The 17,632-nt window shown below is 26.9% G+C and overlaps 2 protein-coding genes across 3 annotated transcripts; both read right to left on the bottom strand.

Moving 5' to 3' along the window:
* Nucleotides 1-3,886: 3,886 nt before the first annotated feature.
* LOC136984646 (uncharacterized) lies at nucleotides 3,887-9,877 on the bottom strand. 2 transcript variants are annotated; one of them, XM_067281714.1, is made up of 8 exons: nucleotides 9,683-9,877; nucleotides 8,947-9,014; nucleotides 7,347-7,412; nucleotides 7,124-7,159; nucleotides 4,534-4,602; nucleotides 4,378-4,428; nucleotides 4,245-4,298; nucleotides 3,887-4,168 (listed from the first exon to the last, which is right to left on the bottom strand). In XM_067281714.1, the coding sequence occupies exons 1-8, from the start codon at nucleotides 9,804-9,806 to the stop codon at nucleotides 4,088-4,090; spliced, it is 549 nt and encodes a 182-aa protein (XP_067137815.1). In that variant the 5' UTR covers nucleotides 9,807-9,877; the 3' UTR covers nucleotides 3,887-4,087. The 2 variants fall into 2 exon arrangements, with proteins under 2 accessions (XP_067137815.1, XP_067137816.1); XM_067281715.1 differs by lacking the exon at nucleotides 7,347-7,412.
* Nucleotides 9,878-13,055: 3,178 nt separating this feature from the next.
* Nucleotides 13,056-16,679, bottom strand: LOC136984709 (uncharacterized). The gene is made up of 8 exons (XM_067281807.1): nucleotides 16,503-16,679; nucleotides 16,069-16,136; nucleotides 15,740-15,811; nucleotides 14,820-14,855; nucleotides 13,781-13,840; nucleotides 13,651-13,701; nucleotides 13,516-13,569; nucleotides 13,056-13,420 (listed from the first exon to the last, which is right to left on the bottom strand). The coding sequence occupies exons 1-8, from the start codon at nucleotides 16,624-16,626 to the stop codon at nucleotides 13,328-13,330; spliced, it is 558 nt and encodes a 185-aa protein (XP_067137908.1). The 5' UTR covers nucleotides 16,627-16,679; the 3' UTR covers nucleotides 13,056-13,327.
* Nucleotides 16,680-17,632: the final 953 nt, after the last annotated feature.

The following is a 17,632-nucleotide window of genomic DNA, read 5'->3' as shown; positions in this document are numbered from 1 at the left end:
ACTAAAAGTAATAAAATATATATGAAAAAATAATATCTTTTATTATTAAAATATCGATAACATTTTTTAAAACTTATAAATTATAAGCTGAATTTCTTCATTAAAAACTCAATGATAAATCAAGGAAAGTAGTTAAACAGGTTTAATTAGATTTAAAGGTATGATGATTTATGAACAAATATGCTACTTTTTTAATGATTAATTGTAAAAATATTATTAAATCAGCTGCCAAAATATATGTAATTAATGTAGTTACTTTATTAAATTGATATAGACTTTAAATGTAGTTTGATAGTCACGTACTAGTGAAATGAGGTAGCACCTTCGCCACTCACAAATACGGCGCTTCATTCTTTTCAGAAAGCCAAAAAAAATATGAACAAAATCACAGAAACAAATTAAGAATAAAATTTCGGTAGGTGAAAAAACTCGGAGGGTCAAAATTGACACGATTCCAGTACTTTCCCTTGTTTTCCGGAAAAATAAAATTCTTTAAAATAAAAAAACGAAAGGAGTCTTATATGCGAATTTCTGACTTTAATACTGAATTTCAAATTTCCTATACCGTCTAGTATTATTTAAATTAAATTTACTTAAAATAAATACAAATATAATATAAAATCAATAATAACATAACGGTAACAATAACTGGTAGACAGAGATAATTGTACTTCCATTTTGCAGCAGGATTAACTAGTATTCTTTATATCACATATACATAAATAGAAAATCTCATTTTATATTAAATTTATTAAATAAAGAAATATTAATATCTAAAAGATAGGAATTTTATAAAATCTCACCTTTTCTATCGTGAAATTCGAAGAAAGAGAAAGACATTTATAATACGAATTTACTATACATGAAGGCTCATCAACTGCAACTAAATAAATTTGTTTTATAAATAACAAAAGGATTATTCATTATTATTATAAAAATAAAAATTTTAGAAAATTTTTCTGAATTTGGTAATTAATTTAATGTTAAATAAAAGCTTACATTATAAAAATCTATTTATTCATATACGTTCCCATTGTATTCATTTTTATACGAGAAACCATAGTAATTAGACTAATGAACTTTAATAATGAACGTTTTAAAATTTAAGTAATTAAATAATTGACATTTATTCTTAATTATTTAGGAGAGAAAACGAATTTATTTATGTTTTGCTTAAAATAAGTTAAATTAGAAACGAGCAATTATTTATTTTGACTTCGTCATTATAAATAATTTTTGCAATTATTCCCGACTGCAATTTTAGTCTTATTTTTTTCGTAATCATAATTAAGATTAAAGTATATTTATGATAAAATTGTGATAAGTTTAATTAATTAAAATAATCTAATTATTTATAATTCCAAACGTATTTATGTCAGAACTATAATACAAAAAACTTATTCATAAATTAATCCATTTTTGTTATGAACATATTGTACATACATTTCTATTATGTAATTTATGTACTTTACCAATAATATACATTTAATAAATTATTATTATAAGAAATAAAATATTATTAATAGTGTTAAACTATTTGAATTTTCATTTTCCAATTTATCTTAAAAATATTATAATATACTTACAACTGTATACGTTATTGCAACTAATACAAAGGATGACAATACAAAGAAAGTATTTCATGATTGTTTACGGTTGTGGATAATTTTATATTTAAGAAAATGCTCAATTAAATTAGTTTTTTAAAATGTATATATATGTGTGTAATATTTTTCAATATTCCATTTCGTTATTGAAGATAAGGCACATCTTTCGTGATAATTTGAAGAGAAAGATAATCAACTGAAACAATAGATTTAATAGTTTTTCTTTGAAATATGAATATAAAATTACATATGAAGTAATTTCGAAACAATATATTTTGTGTAATTCCGAAGTACTTTAGAATTTAATAACATTTGAAATTATTACAGAAAAATTGAAATAGAATAATTATAAATTCACTACTCTTAAGTATTGTGATATTGAAAATAATGTGCTGGGGTTAAAATTTATATCAATGATGAAATAGCTGTTATATTGATATATCCAGGTCCTATTAAAGACGTAATTGTTTGTTTAAAATCATTCTTAAGCAATTCGTTGCTGGATTTTTTCGTCAATGTTTTTGAACAAATGAAATACACAAAATGTGTTTTTAAAATTTATACAGATAATTTCATCCTTTAAAAAGAGTCTGTCTTACAACGGGATCAGCTAGCACAGGTGAAACATGTTATAATTTTAAATAATGTATAAAAATTAATTTCTTTCGTTACTATATGCTAAACTGGACAGTGAGAAGCTGGTGCTACCCAAAACGAAGAACGGTTATCATGATTATAACCACGCTCTCTTATTTTTTTAAAAATTTAACGTTTAATTCTCATCTAGTTATTTTGAACTTTTACATCTTCCTGGTTTATCTCTAAAATATTGTTTGCTCCAGGAAAGAGAAAACAATATCGTAGGGATATAACTGAGGCGCTGGTCTAGGATGAAAAACATTCTTTTATCCATGTATGAAAACAAAAAGGAATCTTGAACTTCGCGATTAATTAAAATTAAGGAAACTAAATTATAAAGGAAAAGGGATAAAATAAAATTATTTTAATATTAAGGCAACGCAGTAAAAAAAGGAGAAAAATTAGTAAATTAAATGTTTTATAAGACAAGATAAACAAAAAAGAAAATGTTACTTTAGGTACAGTACGAGGTTCGTTAAACACCGAATGAAAGACAGTGTCGAATAGTATTAATAAACATTCGTCTTTCTCGGGAACCAATATGATCCGATTTCATTTGGTAACAGAAAAAGACCAATCGGGGATCGAGAAAGAAGATTAATAACCAATAAAGTAACAATTTGCGAGACGACAAGATATTTAAGCCCAGGCCACAAACACACTCGGTTCTTAACCGTGACATCCTTCGAGACTATGTCCCTCGCTGGGGTGCTTCTCGCAAGGTTCTACCTTCATCCTTTGCTGATGTATTCTCCGAAGTTATGGACATTCGTTGAGAGAAACTTCGGAAATTCCGATCCTCATTCACTGGACATTGTTTCTGTTCGATTACTGGACTTAGAATGTAACATTCGGTTAGCGATAGTAAACCACCCTCGTCGCCGGACTTTCCTCTTCTTTAGAAGACTACATGTTGAAATCTACAGGGACTTGAATCCTTCGTGACAATAGTATTTTTATTGTAAGTTAATTGCCTGATAAACGGGTTGTGTTGTTTGTAAACGAGGCATCGATCTCTGACTCAACCGCTCCCAGATGTCATTATTACTATTATTATTTTTAAAATCTTATTCCCGGCAGCCTCACACAACTTTTCCACATGAAAAAGTTGTGTGAGACTGCCGGGAATAAAATTGCCGAATTTCTTTCAAAGCCATAAAACCATGGTCAAGAACCCACCCGCCTCCGTAAGTTCTTTGTTTGTACAGAAACCCTGTAATAACTAGGCAGATTAATTAACAATAATAGAAACCAAGAGGAAAATGAAAGTTAGATTAAAAGAACATATTGCGGGTCTTAAATATAATAGAATTAACTCTGCTTTTCACGACCACTGTACGTTAAATGACTGAAATATAGATAAGAATAACGTAAAAATCCTTCATAGACAAAAGGGAACATATAATCGCAAATTTCAAGAAAGTATAGAGATTCTTAGAAACAATAAAATGCATAAATAAAAATAAATGAAAATTGGCTTCAAATATTGTAAATCAAATTTATAAAAAATTGTCATGTTGTTATTTTAGGCGTGAACCTGGAGACCCGTATCTAATTAAACCTTTTCCACTTTTAATAATAATTGTTTAAAGATAGCAAATTTACGTCATTTACAATATTAAAATTGAATTCAAGAAGCATTAGTAATTTGAATAATTTTATTAGTTAAAAATATTTACTTAAGACATGAAAGTTGCATATTTATCTGCATACATAACAAAATTGATGATAGTTATTGTACAGAAATCTCGATTACATGATTTACAAGGATATATGCTTCACTAAAAATAATAACTGTTATGAAACTTCTAGGCTATATTACTGTTTAGTAACTTATTTATTTAGATAAATAAGTTTAATATTTTACACTCTGTACCCAAATTGGCAAGGCTCGCATTTTCACATTGTTGTTTCAAAAAATTCTAAAATTAAGTATTTTAATTATTCATCATTAATGACAAATAGTTAAAGTTTATTAAATGTTTTTTTAGTACTTACACCATACTTAATAATAAAAGAATCATCACATTCATCAGGACTTGTTGGTCGTGGCTAAAAAATAAAAGACGTTTACACGTTAATCCCAATACGGACAGCTTTAATTAATGCTATGGAAAAAGGAAATACTCACTTCGATTTTATTGAAAACTTCTTCTTTAAATACTAGATAGTATGGGAATCTCTAAATTGAAATATAATTATGTAAAATTTTGCTAAGAAATTCTAAATTATTTTATTTTGAATTTCTTAGTAAAATTTTGAAAATAACTGAAAGCAATATTTTTACCTCTTGGAAATATGAATTTATTTGGATCGAGCATTCCACACCAACTTTTTCATGACACATAAGACTATCCTTTGAAGGAAAAGAAAAACGAATTTTTTAAATCATTTAGATTTTAGTCTAGTTATTTTGAATGATTCTAAACTTTTGGATTAAATAAATTTATATATATATATATATTTAGGTCTATATGTGTTTACTGTATATATACGTTATGTGCTGAAAATTCTAATTATAATCAAGCATTTTTAAGATTTTGTCGCCTGTAGGCAGATAAAACTTTGTGTTCATTTTGTAGGAGGAATAGGATAGAACATCATAAATGTTTAAGAATTAAAATACGTTTAATCATTAATTTTTTATAATAAAAATAATTAACTTATTTTCACTTAGTTACGAAAGTATTTCATTTCGAAACATTTCTTTTTACAAAATAATATTGCTTTCACATATTAACAAACAAATCATGTAATTACAACGTTACTTATAAAAAAAATGCCGCCTTAGGCACATGCCTACAGTGGGTGGCCAATTATTATACTCAAAACTATTTCTTTGTATTTTGTCAGTTTAAGTTATGAAATACAATAGTTATATGGTTTCTAGAGTTATTATTATATATCGTTTTAATACTAGTAAGTGTATTTAGGAATAAAAATTAAACATGTGTAGATAGGTCGAATAGTGTACTAAAAGAGAAATACATATTATTTAGTATTTGATTACTCTGCCCTTAGCTTCTATGACGGCTTGAAAATGGCGTGGCATGCTTTCAATGCATGATATGGCTACTACTTGGAATGTTGTGCTATATTCTAATGATATTCCCAATCAGTTCTCTTTTGTTTGTTATAATTTTATCCCTTAAAATTTCAGTTTTCAGGACTGCCCACACATTTTCTAAAGTATTCAAGTCAGGCAACTTTCCCGGCCAGTCCAGCGTGTTAATCTGATTGTTTTTAGGTATTCTGTGATAGATTTGGCTTTATGACAGGGTACAGAGTCATGCATGAATATAAAATTCCTATTAGGTTCTATTAGGTCCTATTAGGACAGTACAATGGTTCATTGTACTGTCTGTAGGATCAGTTTTTCCTCTAGAACTTTCTTATACTAATCCTGATGCATAGTTCCTTGGAAATATACAGCCTTCCAGTCCGTTTGCTGCTGATGACAGACCATATCATCACTGAAGCAGAATGCTTTACTAGTTCCACAATGCAGTCTTCATTGAAATTTCATGCAGAATAAACTCAGTTTTGTCTTGAAAAATCTGTATTGATGACTCGTCCGAGAAACAAGCCTGCAAGAAATTGTTTTTGTATAAATTTATAAAGAAAAATACTCTAAACATGTGTATTCTTGTATTAGGGTTATAAAAACCTGTGTCCGGTGTCAATGCTCCTTGGCCCAGGCCAGACGTTTGGCCTTCATGTCAGGAGTGAGTTTTGGATTTTTAGTGGTTGAGAACACTTCAGTCCCATCTCTACAAATCTTCGCCTGAGAGTCCGCTCCAATATTTGTACTCTGTTTTCAATTAAGAATTTTTTTTATAACAAGCCAAGGCTTTCGGCGGTTTTCAAGTGTAATCCGACGTATTTCTCGCTTAGTTCGAGGTGTTGTAATGCGTATTTGACTGCATTTACCAGCTCAATCCACCTTGATCGGTATTTCGGCGTCCAGTTTTTGCTTGATATTACGCACACTGGACTGTGATACATCACACAAATCAGCAATTTGACACTGGTTATATTAACGCCATAACATTGTCGAAATCCGTGCTCTTTTCCTTGGTGTGAGGCCAGCACACTTCCCCATATCTGTTAATAAACATTGTTTGGTTAGGTCGGTCGACAACCCCCAAAAAATAAAATAAAATAAACTAACTAGAACATGACCACAATGTATTGATTAAGTATTAGAATAATCCTAAATGTAAAAAACCAATACTTACCGAATAATAAGTCGATAACACTGAAGCCTTCGAAAAAACGAAGACTTCTCACAAGCCAGCACAGTAAAATTTTTGACATGCACTGACACTAGCGGCCGTCATGTTGAAAAAAAAACATTTGTGTGTTACCACACTAATGAATAGATTGCCAGATATAGCGGCTAATCAGTAAATTAAAAAACAATAACATTCTTCCAATAATAAATTAATTACAGCCACCACTTTCACAGATAGTGACAAATTTTTGTTTGAGTATAATAATTTGGCCACCCATTTAGAATCCAAAATTTAGAATCCAAAATTTTTCTACCGTTAAAGAGATAACTTATTTCGGTTTCAATTTTAAATGCTCGAGATTGACGTAATTTTCTATTGCGCGAATCGACGACGAGAAATGTTTTCAATCAGTTTGACGTCATTTTATGCAAAATAATCCTGTGGATGGACAGCAATCGAGAAATTAATAAAAGTTTTTAATTTTTTTAACCTTTTTAAATAAAAGAGATGGAAAAAATAAATATGAAAATGATTTTAAAAAAATAAGAAAATTTACTATTTTTTCCGTAATCGCAAACATTCAAATTTTAAAAATATTCTATTATTTATTTTATTATAAAGGGTACAAAAAAGCTGACTTACTCCAGAGTTAAGCACGTTAATACAGTAAGAAAAAGTCTGAAAAAAAGAAAATTTTTTGTGTATTAATATTTATGATTTAGTTTTATTATTTTTTGTCTGAAAATTAATACATAATGTATATATATACAACTATTCCAAAAATAATTTATTTTATAAAATTAATATTAATAATAAATTAAAAATTTCATATGAAATATGCTTTTCGTTTTTTTACACAACTTACAAATAACCAAACAGTCTGGCTGTCATTTAATGTTTTCACGCAACACTCTTTAGCGGCCTCACTATACTAAAAGTAATAAAATATATATAAAAATAATATCTTTTATTATTAAAATATCGATAAACATTTTTTATAAGTTTTAAATTATAAGCCGAATTTCTTCATTAAAAACTCAATGATAAATCAAGGAAAGTAGTTAAACAGGTTTAATTAGATTTAAAGGTATGATGATTTATGAACAAATGTGCTACTTTTTTAATGATTAATTGTAAAAAGATCATTAAATCAAACTGCCAAAATATATTTAATTAATGTAGTTACTTTATTAAATTGATATAGTCTTTAAAATATAATTTGATAATCATGTACTAGTGAAATGATATAGGACCTTCGCCACTCACAAATATGGAGCTTCATTCTTTCCAGAAAGCCAAAAAATATGAATAACATCACAGTAATAAATTAAAATAAAATTATCTCTTTTATCAAATAAAACACTTATATCACTTCTGTATCATACTTTAATATAGAAGACAATATTTTAGGACCTATCGTCAGGGTCTGGACCAAATAGACCTCCTGCTACTTCTCTCAACTTACTGATAATTTATATCATAAACGTCATTAAGAATACAACAGAGCATCGATTATCCGACCCCCGATTAACCGACTTATCGGTTAACCGACCGCGTTCTAGTCGGCAAATTCAAATGTCCGCTAGTGATGTGGCGCTACAATATTTGGTTATGTCTTGGCTACTTTAATATTATTTTTGTTAAATTTTTGCATGTTTTAGCTGGCAGCACTGGCTCGACCCTGAAAGGGAGGCTAGTATTTAAACCAGACCTAATACACTATACTAATAATGTATTTTTTCATACTTTTCGGTTATCCGACTTTTCAGTTATCCGACCAACCCCAGTCCCCAATTGAGTCGGATAATCGATGCTCTACTGTATTTATAAACGAAGTAAAAATTAATGAAGAAGAATCACGATAATAACAGATAATTCATAAAAACAGAATAAATATCAACTTGTCCCTACTATCTCTAAATTTTACACAATAAAGAAATACGTTTCCAAGTTTCATATACTTGCATAGTACAGTTACTACATATTTCTTCAGGATCTATTGTTAGTCTGCTATTATACGTTAAGATATAATTTTGACCGCATGTCAAATAAAGGATTAATCGTTTAACATAATAATTTATGTCCATAAGCAAATAATCTTCACACATGAACGTCGTAAAAATAATTATAACGATTATTAGGAATCTTATAAAAAATAAGAAATGAAAATTCTTTAAAATATTATCAAGATGTTAGATGCAAACTTTAATACTTAATTTCAAATGTCCTATACCGTTTAGGATTATTAAAATTAAATTTATATAAAATATAATCAATAATAACGGAAGAAGAAAAAAAAAACAACTGGTAGACAGAGATAAGTGTACTTCCATTTTGCATCAGGATTAACTTATGTCTAATATTTTTTATGGAACATGTATATAAATAAAAGATCTTATTTTATATTAAATTTATTAAATAAAGAAATATTAATATCTAAAAATAGGATGTTTTTAAAACCTCACCCTTTCCTTCGTGAAATTCGAAGAAAGAAGACATTCATAATATTTTTCTATACATGTCTTCTCATCAACTGTAATTACATAAATTTGTTTTATAAACAATAAAAAATTTATTTATTATTATAAAAAAAAATTTTTTAAGACACTAAATAATTAAGATTTAATCCTAAATTTAATTTCTCTCCAAAATAATTAAGTTTTGCTTAAAATACTTTGGGCACACCCCTGCTCTATATGATCATATTACTCCGTACATAAATTATTTAAAAAAAAACAACTAAAATTAATAAGAACACAACTAATAATAATATTATAAATTTTGATGAAATGTGTTCAAAAGTGATCTTAACTCGTGTGAATATGACATTCATAATTTGGTGATATCAAAAATATTTGATAAGCTATAGATTTGGTAACAAAATCTAGAAAAAAGAACAAGTAAAATTGAAAGTTAAATAATATGGAAAAAAAATTAGTTGAATTAGTGACATTAAAAATTTTGTAGCTTTCAACTTTTCTTATTAATTATTTCGCTTGACTATATTACAAGTAAAATTACAATACATCTTGATTTTATGTCACTTTCGCATTAACTATCGATAAATGTCCATGTACTGTAATTATTTCGAAAGGCTAATAATTATTGTTAATCCACGCTCAAAAATCTGTTATAAAAATAATTGCGAAGTTTTCTTATAGGAATACACTTAAAACATTTACAAATAATAAGAAAACTTACCGTCAGTTTCTTTAGATTTTTCTTTTTCCAGTCTGTGGCTAAGATCGTAGTCGGTATCTTGTCCCACGCAATAAAAGAAACGATACAGGATCATGAAAACGATCGAAGAAAATTTAAGATTCATCTTTATAGAATGATTTCAGAAAACTGAAGTTTTATTCTACTTATATCACTATTATAAATTCTAAAAATATAATGAATTGCTAATTAATACTATATTCTATACAAACGTTTAAATATTCTGTATTTAAAACAGCTATATTCTTCATGCATGAGATATTTTTCATAAAATTTTACATTTGAGTATGATAATACGAAATTATTCGATGTTACTTCATCTTAATGTATATATTTGATAGTTGAAAAATATCTAATAAAAAGCAAAAATAAATAAATAAATTTTATATATATAATTTACTTCGTCATTAAAAATTATAAGGGAAGTTTTTCATCTACGTATTTTAGGATAAGAATGACAGTCTTATTATATTGCTTGCAACTGATAGACAAGATCAATAAATAAATCACATATAATACAAAATATTCCGTTTATACAAGTAATTTGACTATTGGAACACTGGCATCGAGCGAATGTCATAAATTCAAAATCACGTTACTATTATTCAAAAAAGCGAGGAGTTTTAAGCGAGTAATGGTAAAAGGAGTGTCTACTTAACACAGTCTAAATAAATAGACACATAAACATACTGGCATATCACACCAGTGTATGAAAATTCACTGATGTGTCTCGTGTCCCGTGTATGCATGTGTCTTAAGAGCATAAGTATTAAGGGCTAAAAGCAATATATTCCAGAGTGTCTACTTCTTTGTATCACCCGCTTTAAAATAATTTAAGATTGCATCATTGTACGACACAATAAATCACTAATAAATCAGATTAATCAATACATAAATGTACAAACTTTAAATTTTACGAATACAAACCTTAAATTTTTTTCTAATATTGTAAATAGAATTAAGCAATTACATTTAGAAATTGCTAATTTTCTGTAAAATAAAGGAAAAAGTAAAAACGTAACAATAGCTTATTATTTAACGTGACAAAGCTATTGCTTTGCTTCAGTAATTCCAGTTCGTTTAATAAATATATCTTTATGATTTGTACAATTATATTTACCAGACTCGAAGTTAAAAAAACAGAAAATTTTGTAATAAACATTTTATTTTACAAGAAAACAAAATGATTTCCTTCCTTTCTTAATCGCTTCATTATTTACCAATAAAGCATGATTAAAATTGAATTAAATTTGAAATAAATTTTAAAAATCCCATTCGAGTACTTCTAAAAATACACTAAATTTCTGTAAACTGTAAACTGTAAATTTCTTTTTATATTTTCCAGGTAGACGTTGTTTATAAATAGGACTTACACTGGTTTTATTTCGAATTAGCAAAGGCTTTATCTAAGTCAAAAATAAAACAAAAAGTATCTTTATTTTCACCTGTACAGTACATTCTTTTTGTGTGTTTCGGACCTGTAGGTCCCTCCTAGGCAGGTTTTCAATATTCTATAACAATTATATAAAGTTTTTTTTAAAAAAAAATATAATATTAAACCCGACAATATTTTAAAAATCCAACAATGAGTTGCTTAACGTTCCCGGGGACATTTGGTGGCGCCATCTGTTATGATATTTTATTAAAACAAACTTTTATATTTTTAACTATTATAAAATAGCCAAAAGCTTAATTTCGTGAATAGGAATGGGTTTTATAAATAATAATAATAATAATAATAACGAATAAAATCTTCATTAAGTCCGACCCTACTGGAGATATGACACGACTCCGTTTATTTCCTAAACTTCCGACAGTTACCTGTATCTTCTTAATTACCTAGACCATTTTCTAGGTATTATAAATTAGAAATGGACGAAGAATAATACTCCATACAATACACACGTAATAGTTGTCATAAATTGTATAGAGCTGTTTATTGTATCCATTGTTTAATGTTTATTTAATATAAAATATATTTATATTGTTCCTTTTTTTATCTGTAAGAAAACGGACAATTTAACTTATGTAAAAAACATATATTTTATAACATTTAAATTGTTTCAACATTGTGTTTATTTGAAAAATTTTATTTTGTATTTATTATATTTGAAGTTTGTAGTAGTTTTAAGTGTGCGATTGGCATAATAAAACGCAAAAAATAGTTTAAATACTTTAAAGATTCGAGGTAAAATTTCATGTATAAATAAATTTACTGGTTTGAAATTTATTTTTAAAAAGTGCTCCAAAAATGTTTAAACAACCATAATCTTAACAGTTTTCTTGAGTAGTGTAATTTATATATAAAAAGTTAGATAAGTTGTAGCATGTACAGTCCAGCGTTTTTTTCGTTTTTATGATTGTAAAATCAAAATATCGATTAACTATGAAATACATCGAAGATGTCCTGCCACCTGAAGTATCAAATATTCAGCCAAGATTAAACTCTTTATATAAAAAATAAACAATACATCCATCTCGGTATACAGGTATACCTCGAGTTACGTCGTTCTCGATTATACGTCGTTTGTCAAAAAGTACAGTAGAGACTCGTAAATCGGAACCCCGGTAATCGGAATCGCCGGTAATCGGCACGATTTTCAGTCGGACTGTGTCGTGCTGAATCGAACGTTTTTGATACTAAATTTACTTCTAAAGTATAATTTTCATGTTTTTACATTCTTCAATATATTTATTTTGTTTGTACAAAATGCAGAAATAATTTTTAACGATACGATAGCCTCGATTATTATTATAAAAATTTTCGTTAGGCTTAAAATCGACGAAAATTCAACACGAAGCGACACGCAACGGAGAAAAATTTGAACATCGGACAGGTTAATATATTTTTTGTACATAATCCATAATTGGAACAAATCACTAATCTGAACAACCCCAGTCCCCAATTGATTCCGATTTTCGGTTCACTACTGTATATGGAAAAATAAAAATTAAGTTTAAGTCATTTTATTCGACTTTACATCCGTCCGCTACAAATATTGAAGTCGTAATATCACTAGAAAAGCGTTAAAAGCACATAAAATCATATTAAAGTATGTACATTTACAGTAAATGTTAATATAATCATCATAAATCCTAGAGAACGAAACATGAAAGCATCTGTGTTTCTGTGTCGTCGTCTTATTTAGCGGTCTTTAAGTGCTCATTATTGGCGTTTTCCACCGTAGTTTCGACTTACGTCGTTACTACACAAGTAAATTCGACTTACGTCGCCTCTACTGGAACCAATTACCGACGTAAGGCGAGGTATACCTGTACTCACTTAGATCTGTCATAATAAATAGTAATAAGTGATAAATAATATTGTAAGTATAACAAAGAATTCTTTAAAATTAAAATTTTTAAAATTTATTATCAGTTAATGTTTTATTTGCATATTTATTTTACGTACTGTACTAAATATGCATGCAACCGGGTAGGCATTAAAACGTTTTCGGGCTAACAGGGGTCGTAAATGGAAAAGTTTATATGATCACCTGGATAACTTATTGTTTTGGAGATTTATAAAAATTATTTATTTTAATTACAAATAAATAATTGTCATTGTTTATATTTAAAAATTAAGTGAAATAATAATTTACAGCATATAAATTAATGATATATAAATCATAATAGTGATTTTTCTTCTTCCATGCATGCCTTACACACCCAATCCAAATTTTTATTAGTGTTAACTTTGCATTGTTCTTTGTGGGCATTCTGAAATATGATTAAAAAGGGCAAATTCATTAACGAAAATTAAGAATTTCAATACGCAATTATTAAAGATTAAGCGAAATCAAATTTATACTTACATCGTACGACTGTATAAAAGATTCGTCGCATTCCTCAGCAGTCTTTGGTCGAGGCTAAAAAACAATGATTTTTAAATTGTTCTGTTCATTTGAACATTTAAATTTTATATAAATAATTTAATTTTAAAATCTTACATATATTCTATCCATCACATCTTTTTCAAATTTTAAATGGTCTAGTATTATCTACAAGAAAGAAAATGTATAGAAAATTAATATTAATATGAATTTCAAAAGTTACAAGTTGAAAGAATGTCATTCTTACGGTTTTTGAATTTTGATCTTCACTTGGAAGTTTAGTTTTATTAAGGCAATACTGATAATCCTATAAATTAATAAAGTAAATAAATAAATTATTTTTTATTTTGATGGCATTAAAAAATAGTTGATAAATTATAAATTAAAATAAATTGATACCTACTTAAAAAACTTCTTGAAATACGCGCAAAATAACTTTTATTGTACAGTAGATGTGTACAATATTAAACATTATATTTAAATACAATCTGATTATTCTAATACAGTAGTTGATACTGGTGACAAGTACTATATTGGCCTGAGTCATAATTCAAAGCATAACTACCAAACGCATTGTTTTATCGTTTCTGTGTATTGTTAGTACACTGTACTGTACAAAATATTTACTACTGATGTTCTCTATAAAGTAATGACTGAAGACTTATATGTTAGTGTATATATACATAATGTTATGACACCAGTGGTACTGGTATAATAATAGTGGTAGTGGTATAATAATACATTATAAATATAAAAATACATAGCGACACAGTTCTCTTGTCTGTCGTCTCGATCACAAGCAATTATTCTAAAACGGTTCTCACGTGCAGAGTTGACCTTTTATTTGAGGCTACGCCTCTGCAGAAAATGTTACGGTCATGCCAAGTATTATTCATTAATTTACAATAATCGAGTAAAATTAAAATTATAATTGGCCGACGATATATACATATAAATATTAAAAAATATAAAAATGTGAACCAATTTTGGATTGCTGATAGTGGAAACGACAGACAGGAGAACATTTGTGTCGCTAATAGATATTTTTTATTTGTTATACTTATATATAACTACTGTCGACCAAGTGTAATTTTAATTAATTATTAGTTATTATTAATTATTATTTATACATATTTTTCATTTATTTATTTTGCTGTATTTATTATTTTGCATTTATTAAGCTCAAAATTATATATCTAATATTTAAATTATAAAACAAATATAAAATTTATAATACAATATTATATATAACATCTAAGTTTAAAGTAAGTTTATATAAAACTTACTTTGGCAATCAGCATACTTAGGCAATAGTGGAATGTCTAAAAAAATTAAATTATGATTAAAATTATTATTAAAATTAAAAATGATTAAATTATTCTTACATTTATTATTATTATTTTATCATCATACAGCGCAGTAAACACTATAGTAAAGTTTTACCACACGTTTACCACACATAATGTTAAAGTGCCAACTTTGATCCTTAATATCTTCAAGAACAATGAACTGATTTCTATGAAATTTAAAAAATTTACAGTCCATGATGAGTACTATCGATGTCCCAAATTTTAAATAATTTCGTTGGATCATTCTAGAGTAACGGAATCATTTAAATCTAGACGATAAAAAGCTGCCTAGATTTACGACGATAGAGAATATCGATAACAAGTCTCGTACCAAACAATTTATAAGTAGTTTGAATGTGTTTAACAGCACTTTCGCGAGCTGGCCGCCTCCTTTTTTCTCTTTTGAAGGTCTTATTTAAAAATAGAATATTTATAAAATAATGTCCCATTTTACGTTCCTAGATGTTATGTATACGTAACGAGAGAAAGAGTTGGAATCGTGTCAAATTTAACCCTCCGAGTTTTTTGTAAACCTACACGTTTTGAAATGGATGATGTGTAAAATATATATTTCGGTTTATTAACTTTGACCTTTACTCACCGTATGTTTATATATATATCTTATATATAAAATTCTCGTATATATATATTACTCTATTAGGGTTTAGTGTCGTTCTGAAATTAAGTATTTATCATGTCCTAGTATTAAAAAGACATACTTAAACATTTTATAATTACAGTACATAACTACAGTAACGTAAATAAATATACATTAAACATTAATTATTGAAAATTACATTCAAAAACCATTTAATTTGGAAACGTTATAAAGGTTAAATTAATTGACAAAAACTTACCAGAAACCAAATATTGTAGCTATCATTTAATGTTTCTGCGCAACATTTTTTCATTTGTGCATCTCTAACAAGCTAAAAATAATAAATAAACACATAAAAAAAAATCTATTTTACTTGTAAATTAATATAGTATGCTATTCTATTTCTTATATTATATCAGTTTAATATTTTTAAATTAAAAATAAATATACACAATATGTTAATTTAACACAACTAACGCTTAAAAATAATAAATTATTTTTTCTTTTATTAATTTATTAATGAATTTGTAGAATTTATAATTGTTATTAAAAGGAAGAAACAAAAATAATTGCCAAAAGTTCACTTACTCTTTCATATGTACGATTTAAACCGTTCATACAATCAAGAATATTTTCAAAACCTGTCCTTTGGTTATCTGTAATTTTGAACAAAAACTATATAAAAATTTAAAGTAATATTAGTTTAGTTTCTTATATTATCTTTTAGTGTAATTAAATTTTCCTTCCATTAAATACAACTCGTTAATATATAAATTATAAGTGATAGAATTCATCTTTATTTTTATTATTTTTTCCTTTTATAAAAATAAAAATTTTAATTTAAAATTTCAACCCGTTTATTACTTATTTATTTAATTAAACGAAAAGTAATTCTAATTTTAAACAAAAATGTTTAATTTTTATTTGTAGTTCTTGTATTAAAAATATCAACAAAACCGGTTATCACAACACATATTATAAAATATATACAGTTTATATATTTATAGTAAGCAATAACTTACCAAAATTGTTTACCCCTATATTGTTCTTCTGTTCACTTTTAAAATCATAGCCAGTTTCTCGTCCCAACGTCAGAAAAATGCAGCATAAAGCTACGAGAATAATAAAAAAAATTCGTGTATTCATAGTTACGTATGAACTAGGAAACTAAACTTTTACACCACTTTCGAATTAATATATCAGTGCTATTTCATAACGGATAGCAATGATGATTCATGATCGAGTTTGTTGTATTGAAGTGAAGCAATACCCTTCATACGTGCTGCTATCTTTCCTAAAACGTTATCCACTGTCTTTTAAGATAATTAATTACAGGTTGTTTTGTCAATCTACGTTCGGAGACACGACTGAAAAACCAGTTTTTCTATTTTTCTTATTTATTATTTGAATATTAAATCGAAAAAATGTATCAATGTAAACTTGCATAATTTAATATCAATGAATTAATGTGTAAATTTGATTTATAGTCGGAAATTTTAGCTTAAAGTTTATTTTATTAAACACATTTTTTACATTATTGTTGAGAAGGAAATACATTATAAATTTATTTTAAAATGTTTATACAGGTAACCTTAGTTCAACACGTTACTTATACAGCGCGATTTTATATGTGATTGTCTGTTTATTTTATTCTAGGAAATGTTCTTTCATTTACTACGGCATTGCTCAATCTTTTTCCTATATGACGAAAGCTTTTTTAAATGGAATGTTATTAGAAAAAAATGTAAAATACTATTACGTGCTAACACGTAAGTAATTTAATACACCGGAAATTCCTTTGTTTGTAAGCTGCATGCAGCTTATAGATTTTTCCTTTTTTTTCAGTTACGTTCTTGAAAATAACATTTAATTAGTAAGTGTGGACAAATTAGCTCAAGTCGTGAGTGCATATCAATCAATCCTGATTGATCAAAATCGTATTTTACCAATTTTTATTTATAAATTTCTATCTTTATAAATTATATATTTACAAAAGGAAACGTCACAAGACAATTAATATTCTTCCCCAAAAATAACACCCGTAACAAAGGATTTAATATACAAAATAACAAAGAAAAAAACCAGCGACGATTTGCTTAACTTTCTCGGCAACATTTGGTGGCACCATATGTTATTTTATTTATTTATATTT

The sequence above is a fragment of the Centruroides vittatus genome, unplaced genomic scaffold, assembly GCF_030686945.1.
Source record: "Centruroides vittatus isolate TY-2023 unplaced genomic scaffold, ASM3068694v2 contig_926, whole genome shotgun sequence".
In the NCBI taxonomy this organism is placed as follows: Eukaryota; Metazoa; Arthropoda; class Arachnida; order Scorpiones; family Buthidae; genus Centruroides; species Centruroides vittatus.
The sequence above is the reverse complement of the archived record's forward strand: the minus strand, read 5'-3'. Positions and strand labels throughout refer to the sequence as shown.

What these genes read in the sequence shown, in the direction of transcription:
- LOC136984646 (XM_067281714.1), bottom strand. Translation starts at nt 9,806, where the DNA reads ATGAATCTTAAATTTTCTTCGATCGTTTTCATGATCCTGTATCGTTTC. An exon ending in AAAATCTAAAGAAACTGACG is followed by an intron (nt 9,015 to 9,682) that starts GTAAGTTTTCTT and finishes ATGTAATTACAG; the next exon opens with TTGATGAGAAGACATGTATA. An exon ending in CGAATTTCACGAAGGAAAGG is followed by an intron (nt 7,413 to 8,946) that starts GTGAGGTTTTAA and finishes TATTACTTTTAG; the next exon opens with TATAGTGAGGCCGCTAAAGA.
- LOC136984709 (XM_067281807.1), bottom strand. Translation starts at nt 16,626, where the DNA reads ATGAATACACGAATTTTTTTTATTATTCTCGTAGCTTTATGCTGCATT. An exon ending in TAAATCGTACATATGAAAGA is followed by an intron (nt 15,812 to 16,068) that starts GTAAGTGAACTT and finishes TATTATTTTTAG; the next exon opens with CTTGTTAGAGATGCACAAAT. An exon ending in TAAGTATGCTGATTGCCAAA is followed by an intron (nt 13,841 to 14,819) that starts GTAAGTTTTATA and finishes ATTAATTTATAG; the next exon opens with GATTATCAGTATTGCCTTAA.